The 11,175-nt window shown below is 44.6% G+C and overlaps 1 protein-coding gene across 1 annotated transcript; it reads right to left on the reverse strand.

Annotated features, from left to right (window-relative positions):
• Positions 1 to 991: 991 nt before the first annotated feature.
• Positions 992 to 2,398, reverse strand: LOC129518852 (DDB1- and CUL4-associated factor 12-like protein 2). Its single transcript, XM_055339119.1, has one exon. The coding sequence runs from the start codon at positions 2,396 to 2,398 to the stop codon at positions 992 to 994; it is 1,407 nt and encodes a 468-aa protein (XP_055195094.1).
• Between the last annotated feature and the right edge of the window lie 8,777 nt (positions 2,399 to 11,175).

An 11,175-nucleotide genomic window follows, 5' to 3' on the forward strand; every position in this document is an offset into this window, starting at 1 on the left:
TTTTTTCAAAGAGAAAAACCTTTTTTAAAAAGTATGCTTAGCACCAACAACTTAGAAACCATAAACACCTAAGATTACAATTTACAAATGGAATGTTTCCAAATTTGGTAATCTAGAACTTGGAATGTATTTTCCAATTGGAACAATGCTCTATAAAACTATGGCTAACTTTCCAGAACAGATGTACAAACCCTGTTTGCATGATTTTAATATACCATTTACCTGCAATGAAAATAACTAAACACAATATTATTGTAATATAGAAACAAAAAATCCAAGATATTATGCAGAGTGAAATAAGTCAATTGGAGAAGGACAAACATTATATGGTCTCATTCATTTGGGGAATATAAAAAATAGTCAAAGGGAATAAAGGGGAAAGGAGAAAAAATGAGTGGGAAATATCAGAAAGGGAGACAGAACATGAGAGACTCCTAATTCTGGGAAATGAACAAGGGGTGGTGGAAAGGGAGGTGGGCGGGGGGTGGTGGTGACTGGGTGACGGGCACTGAGGGGGGCACTTGATGGGATGAGCATTGGGTGTTATTCTATATGTTGGCAAATTGAACGCCAATAAAAAATAAATTTAAAAATCCAAGATAAAGAAAATATACAAAACTCTAAAACCATGACTGTGCGGCATTAAAAAGAGAATATATAACTCAAAGAAAACAAGTAAGAGTTAGCCAAAACTCTTTGTAATGTGAATTCAAAAAGATGGTTTGGAGAAGTGTAAAAATGTATTAAAGCCAAGTTTTGATTGCCTGAAGGAAACGTCTCTTCTCTCTCTCTCTCTCTCTCTCTCTCTCACACACACACACACACACACACACACACACACACACACACACTAGGGACAGGTAAGCTGGGCACTTTCCACCTGGAAGACCAACAGCACACTGAATTAAGAAGCACAAACACAGCGTGAGGAAGGAAAGTGAGAGGGGCCCGGGAGGCAAATCTGGGCACTTTGAGAGCACAGCAGCCATCCCTAGCTCCAGAGGCCTGCGTAGTTCCCATGGAGGCCTGAAGGGAGAGGTCCTCCCGCCACGAAGAGCTTCATCTCGGGCCAGTTGTAGCAGTGGGTGTAGAGCGCGTTGGGGAACTCGCCCACCCCCCCGAAGTAGTTGACCCACAGGTCGTCGTGGTTGAGCCAGCCTCTGCCACAGGTGAGCTTGAGCTTCCTCCCCGAGGGCCCGGGAGAGGAGTCGGGGCTGGCTGAGGCCCGCTCCTCCAGGAACCTCTGGGCGCGGATGTCATAGAAGAGCAGGGAGCCATGGCCCGTGCCCACGGTTATGATGTGCTGGTAGAAGCTCAGGGAGCGCACCCCCGTGCCCCCCTCTCTGGAGCACAGGGGCCGGATGTTTGGGTGACCCTGGCGCGGGTCCAGGAAGGAGACGTGGGACTGGGAGCCCACCGCGTACAGGGACAGCTCGTCGCAGAAGGTCAGGCACACGTTCTCTCGGCAGTAGGGCAGCCTGATGGACAGCAGCCTGGAGAGAGCGCTCCGGGCTTTCCACAGGTGGAAGTACCCGTCCAGGGACACCGCTCCCAGCTCCTGGCTCTTGCCGCTGAAGGCCAGGGCCCGCACCTTGCGGTTGCTGGGGCTGGCGCTGGACCTGGGGATGGTCTCCAGGTCCCTCGGTCGGATGTGGGCGTACACGGGGAGCCCGGCGTCGCTGTGCCAGGCGATGCTGCCGTCGAACACGTCGGGGTCCATCCGCCACAGCGCCACCGTGCCGTCGCGGGAGCCGCTCACAGCCACCGTGTCGCTCATCCAGGCGATGCTGAAGATCCAGTCCTTGTGGCCGTGGCGGTCGCCCAGGCACACGGGGTCCAGGGTGGGCAGGTGGTAGACCGCCAGGCTGTTGGGGTTCTCGCCCCCGGTGGCCAGAAGCGTCTTGGAGGGATTCAGCTCGATGGCGTGGATGCCGCAGGTCGGCTGGGCCTGGGCCAACCAGGGCCCCCGGTCCCGCATCAGGGGGATGCGCGTGATGTGGCCCGAGTGCACGTCCACCACGAAGAGAGTGTTGCACTTGGTCCCGCACACCACCTGCCTGGCGTTCAGCCACTGCGACGCGAACACCTTGTTGAGCGTGCCCAGCGCCAGCTCGCGCTCCCTCAGCAGCTCAGGCAGCTTCTGCACCGCGTAGCCGCGCAGCTCGCCCTCGGAGCCCGACAGCCCCGCGCCGCCCCGCGCGCCCACCTCGCGCCCCTTCAGGTAGTGCACCAGCGACCGCCGCGTCGCCCGCCGCCTCTGCTTCTTGGGCAGCAGCCGCCCCTCGGAGGCCGCCGCCGCCGCCGCCGCCGCCGCCGAGCCCTGGGACGACGAGCTCGCGGCGCCCGGCTCGATCGCCGGCGCTTTCCGCTTCCTGCTACCTGTTTGCTGCAGGGCCATGGTGGGCGGCGGGCGAGCGGCGGCGGCGCGGCGGCCCGTGGCACCCACGTTGGCTGCGGAGGCGGCAGGCACCACGGCGCCTCCGTGTCAGCCTGGACTGTAAGGGGCCAGACGGCCGGCGCGGAGCCTCCTGAGAAAGGGCGCAGCGGCGAAGAAGGCGAGGGCGGTAGGCGGAGGGGAGTGGAGCTCGGCCGCAGTGCAGTTGCAGAGGCGTGGACCTAGGCGATGGCGGGAAGTGCGGCCGGTGGGGCAGCGGTGAAGGGCGAGCAGGGCGAGGACTGCGGTGGGGCCCGCGCGCGAGGGGGCGGAGGCAGCGGGAGGCGTGGGCTTGGAGCAAGCAGGCGCGATGCGAGCGAGCGCTCCCCAAGCAGGGGAAGTGGGATGGACCACTGGGGCTGGGGGTGCACGAGGGCCTGCGCTCCAGGTATCTCCAGGCCAGCCATGTGCTCTTGTCCTGGACCTCCACCAAGTGACACAGGATATTTCGCCGGTCTCAGGACAGCAGCCAACCAACCTTCTTAAAATCCCTACTTAAATAAAATTTGAAATCTTAGATATAGCCTACCACGTTGCTAGAAAGAGCCAGTGCAATTGTCTTCACGAAGAAACAAATGTGCACTTGCTGCAATCCTGGAAGACGCTGGACTAAGATTAGACGTTGAATTTAGTGGGGGAATGGGAGTGTTTGGGAACTACAGGGGACCCTCCTTTCTGTTCGTTCTGCAGCCACCCCTCTTTCGGCCGCTCTGCAGTGATCTTAAACGCTTTCTACTATACCTGTGTGTGTGTGTGTGTGTGTGTGTGTGTGTGTGCATACTAAAAATTGAAGTCTTTGAGCTCATGCACCGGAGTACCTTGAGGGGTGCATTCCACATACAGGTCTCCAGGGACCCCACTTTCTGGCAGGCGTGATGGAGGGGAGCCCTTAGGCATATCTTTGGGAACATGGCCGGCCACGCTGATGCTGACAAGGGAGAAGTTCCTTAGAGGTTTTGGCTTCTATTGTACACTAGAGACAAAAGGAGGTGGAAAGGAGGAGTCAAGGGGTGCAGCTCCCCTCTGCTCCTTGGTTGTGTTTGCTCCCTCTCTCAGTCCCTCAGCCTCAGGTGCCTGGGCATATTCCCCTGGGGCCTGAGGAAGGGTACTGTGGGATAGGCAGGATTGTCACAGAGATGGAGATAAACTACTTTCAGAAGGAGGCAGCCACGGGGACACATTGATGAGAGAGTGTAAAGGTTCAGAGCACCAGCTTAGTTTCAGGAGTTGGAAGTTTCGTACCCTCAGAGCATTCAGAACAGCCTAGTGGCAGGTTCCTCCAAACACAGGCATATAGGTACACAGTGATACCTGGCACTGTGAAGCTACTGGTTGGTACTTCCCCACTTCCCCTGTTCTGTTTTACTGATTTTTCTCCCTCCTTCCCCTACTGTTTTTGCAATGTCACATCAAGTGCCCAACTCCCAAGTACAAACCATGGGCCTTTCCCACCATGCCAGTCCAGGTGTTACATCCCAGTGATCCCTAACACTCTCCGGCACCCCAGCTCTGATTCCTCCCCATCTCATTCAGCCCATAGCTGACAGAAGAGGTTGCAACTGCTGCAGGTAGTGAACATGAAATTAGAAAAGGCTTCATGGAAGAGGCTACATTTTGTTTCCACAGATGGGCATAGGGGAATGGACATTTCAGAAAGAAGCAACTATATGACAAGGTATGCAGAGTGTAGAGAAGAGATTCACAAACTTGAGTGTACATTCAGGTCATGGGGACAGCTTAATAAATATGCACATGCCTTGACCCTATCCTAAAAGATTTGATACAGATGGTCTGTGAACCACTCTTTGAGAAACAATAGTCTAGGCTCTTTTCACCCGATCAGGCCACAGTATGTTGCAGATAGAAGATTAATAGTACATTTTCAGAGTACTTCAAAGAGCTACCCTGAAAATGGACCCCCTATCCAGGTGATAATTGTGAAAGCCTTAGCAATTAAAGTGGATATGATCAGTTTGAGGCCAAGGCAGAGGGTAGCCTAGGCAGAGAAATTATACCTATGAACTATATATAACTTATTATATTTTACTATTTAACCTGACACCTTTGCTATATTATTACGCTAACAAGCATTGTTGTAGTAATTTTAAAATATTATCTTGTCTAATCCACTGTTATAATAGTGGTGGATTTTGTAGATGAGGAAAAGGAGTCTTGCAGGAGTTATGATTTAGTAAGTCAATGAATTAGTAAGTGATGGATGCAGGATTTTAACTCAAGTAATCTGAATCCATATTCCATGTTCTTAATCACTTTTCAAGAGATATGTTAGGAGTCGAATGAAAGATTCTGCTAGTGATAGAGATTATTTTAAAAAGACCTTTGCACCACCCAAAATGGTGAAATGTGGCTGTGGACATCTGTGGAAGTTGAACTCCATGGGTAAAGATACAGAACAACTGTGAGAGATCCTGTGATCAGTGGCAAGGCTTTCCAAAAGAGGCAACTCTATAACTCCTCTGACAGCAACCAGAGTAGCAAGAACCAGTTTAGGTCATCCTGATGTCATTCTGTAATAGAATAAGCAATATGAAGATCCATAGCAAACACAAAGAACTAAGAACTACATCCCTCTTTTTTCCTGGGACCAAGTAAGCATCAAAATCTAATAATATCCCATAAAAAGGATAGCCCTTGGAATTTCTGATATTAAACTTTCTACCAGCCAGATGGGCCCAATTTTGAAATGTGCTGTATTTTTCCCCATGTTTCATGAAAGAAGATAACCATTACCCAGGATTCACAAGGTGAAGGAGAGGACCTTGTATGCTCTGGGGATATGTTACCATGGATAGAGAGGCAACCACTTACACACCTAATATCATCTCCCAAGTCATAACACAATGCCTTTATGTCTACAGTAGTGGAGGGTGAGTATTATAACTGTCTAAAACACGAGTAGGCTAAAGACTAGTTCATAGAGTAAAAAAAAAATCTAAGCAGGTACACCTGGTTTTTGTCTATTTATTTAAATATAACATACACATACTACTATACCCATATACTTTAAACATTCTTGAGAACAAAAATGTGATTTAATAAATTACTGTAATGCAGATTTCTACTAGTATTCTAATGTGGGATACCTAGAATATATTTGTGTATCACGGAGAAAAGAAGTTGATATGGGGGAAGGAGAGAAAGGGATGAAGAAAGCAAAAAGGGAAAAATTAAAATCCCTTCCAAAATTCTGCATACATAATTACATGTTCACATTTATTTGAAACTTTCTATATGTATCTATGTATGTATAAATATAATTTTAATAAAAAAGTAATATACAAATTAATTATCTAATATGTTCTTTGGTACCTATGTGTATTGTTTTGTATTCACAGCTTTTTTTTTGTATATCTTTTTATTTGGAGTTCGGTATACAAACATACAGCATAACACCCAGTGCTCATCCCATCAAGTGCCCCCCTCAGTGCCTGTCACACAGTCACCTCAACCCCCCCCCGGCCACCTCCCTTTCCACCACCCCTTGTTTGTTTCCCAGAGTTAGGTGTCTCTCATGTTCTGTCACCCTCTCTGATATTTCCCACTCATTTTCTCTCCTTTCCCCTAAAATCCCTTTCACTATTTTTTATATTCCCCAAATGAATGAGAACATACAATGTTTGTCCTACACCAATTGATGTATTTCACCCAGGATAATACCCTCCAGTTCCATCAATGCTGAAGCAAATGATGGGTATTTGTCATTTCTAATGGCTGAGTGATATTCCATTGTATACATATACCGCATCTTCTTTATCCATTCATCTTTCAATGGACACCGAGGCTCCTTCCACAGTTTGGCTATTGTGGACATCGCTGCTGTAAACATCGGGGTGCAGGTATCCCAGCATTTCACTGCATCTGTACTTTGGGGTAAATCCCCAGTAGTGGAATTGCTGGGTTGTAGGGCAGATCTGTTTTTAACTCTTTGAGGAACCTCCACACAGTTTTCCAGAGTGGCTGCACCAATTAACATTCCCACCAATAGAGCAAGAGGGTTCCCCGTTCTGCACATCCTCTCCAACACTTCTTGTTTCCCGTATTGTTAATTTTCCCCATTCTCACTGGTTTGAAGTGGTATCTCATTGTGATTTTGATTTTTATTTCCCTGATGGCCTGTGATGCGGAGCATTTTCTCATGTGCTTGTTGGCCATGTCTATGTCATTCTCTGTGAAATTTCTGTTCATGTCTTCTTCCCATTTCTTGATTGGATTGTTTGTTTCTTTGCTGTTGAGTTTAATAAGTTCTTTATAGATCTTGGATACTAGCCCTTTATCTGATATGCCATTTGCAAATATCTTCTCCCATTCTGTAGGTTGTCTTTGAGTTTTGTTAACTGTTTCTTTTGCTGTGCAGAAGGTTTTGATCTTGATGAAGTCCCAATAATTCATTTTTGTTTTGTTTCCCTTGCCTTCATAGATATATCTTGCAAGAAGTTTCTGTGACCAAGTTCAAAAAGGTGTTGCCTGTGTTCTCTTCTAGGATTTTGATGGAATCTTGTCTCACATTTAGATCCTTCATCCATTTTGCGTTTATCTTTGTGTATGGTGTAAGAGATTGGTCCAGCTTCATTCTTCTGCACATGGCTGTCCAATTTTCTCTGCACCATTTATTGAAGAGAATGTCCTTTTTCCAGTGGATAGTCTTTCCTGCTTTGTCAAATATTAGTTGACCACAGATTTGAGGTCCCATTTCTGGATTCTCTATTCTGTTCCATTGATATATATGTCTGTTTTTGTGCCAGTACCATACTGTCTTGATGATACCTGCTTTGTAGTGCAACTTGAAATCCAGCATTGGGATGCCCCCGGATCTGGTTTTCTTTTTCAATATTCCCCTGGCTATTCGGGGGTCTTTTCTGGTTCCACACAAATCTTAAGATGATTTGTTCCAACTGTCGGAAGAAAGTTCATGGTATTTTGGTAAGGATTGCATTTACTGTGTAAATTACCCTGGGTAGCACTGAAATTTTCACAATATTAATTCCTGCAATCCATGAGCATGGAATATTTTCCATCTTTTTGTGTCTTCCTCAATTTCTTTCAGAAGTGTTCTGTAGTTTTTCGGGTATAGATCCTTTACGTCTTTGGTTAGGTTTATTCCTAGGTATCTTATGCTTTTGGGTGCCATTGTAACTGAGATTGACTCCTTAATATCTCTTTCTTCAGTCTCATTGTTAGTGTATACAAATGCGACTGATTTCTGGGCATTGATTTTGTATCCTGCCACACTGCCAAATTTCTGTATGAATTCAAGCAATCTTGGGGTGGAGTGTTTTAGGTTTTCTATGTAGAGTATCATGTCATCTGCAAAGAGGGAGAGTTTGACTTCTTATTTGCCAATTTGAATGCCTTTTATTTCTTTTTGTTGTCTGATTGCTGAGGCTGAACTTCTGGTACTATGTTGAATAACAGTGGTGAGAGTGGACATCCCTGTCTTGTTCCTGATCTTAGGGCAAAGGCTCCCAGTGTTTCCCCATTGAGAATGATACTTGCTGTGAGCTTTTCATAGATGGCTTTTAAGATGCTGAGGAATGTCCCCTCTATCCCTGCACTGTGAACAGTTTGGATCAGGAATGGATGCTGTATTTTGTCAAATGCTTTCTCTGCATCTAATGAGAGGATCATATGGTTTTTGTGTTTTCTCTTGTTGATATGATCTATCACATTGATTGCTTTAGGGGTGTTGAACCAGTCTTGCATCCCAGGGATAAATCCCACTTGATCGTGGTGTATAATCTTCTAATGTACTGTTGGGTCCTATTGGCTAGTATCTTGTTGAGAATTTTTGCATCTGTGTTACTCAGGGAGATTGGTCTATAATTCTCCTTTTTGGTGGGGTCTTTGTCTGGTTTTGGAATTAAGGTGATGCTGGCCTCATAGAACGAAATATTAGTTCTATCTATAGTTTGGAAGTATTCCATCTCTTTCTATCTTTTGGAACAGCTTTAGTAGAATAGGTATGGTTTCTTCTTTAAACGTTTGATAGAATTCCCCTGGGAAGCCATCTGGGCCTGGACTTTTGTATCTTGGGAGGTTTTTAATGACTGCTTCAATTTCCTCCCTGGTTATTGGCCTGATCAGGTTTTCTATTTCTTCCTGTTCCAGTTTTGGTAGTTTGTGGTTTTCCATAAATGCAACTATTTTTTTCTAGATTGCCTAATGTGTTGGCATATCACTGCTCATAATACGTTTTTAAAATCATTTGTATCTCCTTGGTATTGATTGTGATTTCTCTTCATTCATTCATGATTTTATTAATTTGAATCTTTTCTCTATTCTTTTTAATAAGGCTGTCTAATGGTTTTTCTATCTTATTAATTCTTTCAAAGAACCAACTCCTGGTTTTTTTGATCTGTTCTACAGTTCTTCTGGTCTCTATTTCATTGAGTTCTGCTCGAATCATTATTGTCTCTCTTCTTCTGTTTGCTGTAAGTTTTATTTGCTGTTCTTTCTCCAGTTCCTTTAGGTGCAAGGTTAGCTTGTGTATTTGAGTTTTTTTCCAATTTTTTGAGGGACGCTTGTACTGCGATGTATTTACCTCTCGGGACTGCTTTTGCTATATCCCACCGATTTTGAATGGATGTATCTTCTTTTTCATTAGTTTCCATGAATCCTTTTTTTCCTTTTTAAAACATTTTATTTATTTATTTATTCATGAAAGACACAGAGAAAGAGAGGCAGAGACACAGGCAGAGGGAAAAGCAGGCTCCACATAGGGAGCCCAATGTGGGACTTGATCCCAGGACTCCAGGATCACACCCTGGGCTGAAGGTGGCTCTAAACCAATGAGCCACTCAGGCTGCCCAACCATGAATCTTTTTAATACTCTTTAATTTCCGGGTTGACCCATTCATCTTTTAGTAGGATGCTCTTTACCTCCACGTGTTGAGTTTCTTCCAAATTTCCAAATATTCTTGTGATTGGCTTCTAATTTCAAAGCATTGGAGTCTGAAAATATGCAGGGGACAATTCCAATCTTTTCATATCGGTTGAGTCCTGCTTTGTGACCCAGTATGTGGTCTATTCTGGAGAAAGTTCCATGTGCACTTGAGAAGAATGTGTATTCAGTTGTGTTTGGATGGAAAGTTCTGTGTTTACTTGTGAAATTCATTTGGTCCAGTGCATAATTTAAAGCCCTTGTTTCTTTGGTGATGTTGGCTTATAGGATCTGTCATTTTCAGAAAGTGCTGTGTTGAAGTCTCCCAGTATTAGTGTATTATTATCTAAATATGTCTTTACTTTGGTTATTAATTGATTGATATCCTTGGCAGCTCCCACATCAGAGGCATAAATATTCATGATTGTTAGGTCCTCTTGTTGGATAGATCCTTTAAGTATTATATAGTGTCCATCTTCATCTCTTACTACAGTCTTTGGGATAGACTTTAATTTATGTGCTATGAGGATTGCTACTCCTGCTTTCCTTTGAGGACTATATGAATGGTAAATTGTTCTCCAACCTTTCGTTTTCAGTCTGTAGGTGTCCTTAGGTCTAAAATGAGTCTCTTGTAGTCAGCATAGAGATTGGTCTTGCTTTTTTTATCCAGTCTGAAACCCTGCGCCTTATGATGGGGTTATTAAGCCCATTCACGTTCAGAGTTCCTATCGAAAGATATGAATTTAGTGTCATTGTAATACCTGTTCAGTCCCTGTTTTTGTGGGTTATTTCCTTGGGCTTCCTCTTTCTTTTACAGGCCCCCTTAATTGTTCTTGGAGAGCTTGTTTGGTGGTCACATATTCTTTCATTTTCTGCCTATCTTGGAAGCTCTTTATCTCTCCTTCTATTCTGAATGACAACCATGCTGCATAAAGTATTCTTGGCTGCATGTTTTTCTCATTTAGGACCCTGAATATAACCTGCCAACCCTTTCTGGCCTGCCAGGTCTCTGTGGAGAGGTCTACTGTTAATCTAACAGTTCTCCCCATATAGGTTAGGGATCTCTTGTCTCTTGCTGCTTTAAGGATTTTCTTTGTATCTTTTGAATTTGCAATTTCACTATGAAATGTTGAGATGTTGAACAGTTTTTACTGATTTTTGAGGGGGGACCTCTCTATCTCCTGGATCTTAATGCCTGTTTCCCTCCCCAAATTGGGAAAGTTCTTAGCTATGATTTGTTCAAATACACTTTCTGGTCCTCTGTCCATTTCATCATCCTCTGCAACCCCAATTAAATGTAGATTTTTTTTTCCTTCTGAGGCTGTCATTTATTTCCCTTAACCTTTCCTCATGGTCTTTTAGTTGTTTTTCTCCTTTTTCCTCAGCTTCCTTCCTTGCCATCAACTTGTCTTCTATGTCACTCACTCTTTCTTCTACCTCATTAACCCTCATCGTTAGGAACTCCAGTTTGGATTGCATCTCATTTAATTGATTTTTAATTTTGGCCTGATTTGTTCTAAATTCTGCAGTCATGAAGTCTCTTGAATCCTTTATGCTTTTTTCCAGAGCCACCAGTAACTTTATAATAGTGCTTCTGAATTGGCTTTCAGACATCGAGTTCTAATCCAAATTCTGTAACTCTGTGTGAGAGAGTACTGTTTCTGATTCTTTCTTTTGTGGTGAGTTCTTCTTTCTAGTCATTTTGCTCAGTGCAGAGTGGCTAAAAACGAGTTGTACTTGTTAGAAGTGTAAACTCTTCTCTCTGTAGCATTCAAGCTGTTTTCTCTTTAAATCTCACATTTAATTTGTAGGTTTTCACGATGATTTGAAAGTTATCTAGGTA

The sequence above is a fragment of the Nyctereutes procyonoides genome, unplaced genomic scaffold (genome assembly GCF_905146905.1).
Source record: "Nyctereutes procyonoides isolate TBG_1078 unplaced genomic scaffold, NYPRO_anot_genome, whole genome shotgun sequence".
NCBI classification, from domain to species: domain Eukaryota; kingdom Metazoa; phylum Chordata; class Mammalia; order Carnivora; family Canidae; genus Nyctereutes; species Nyctereutes procyonoides.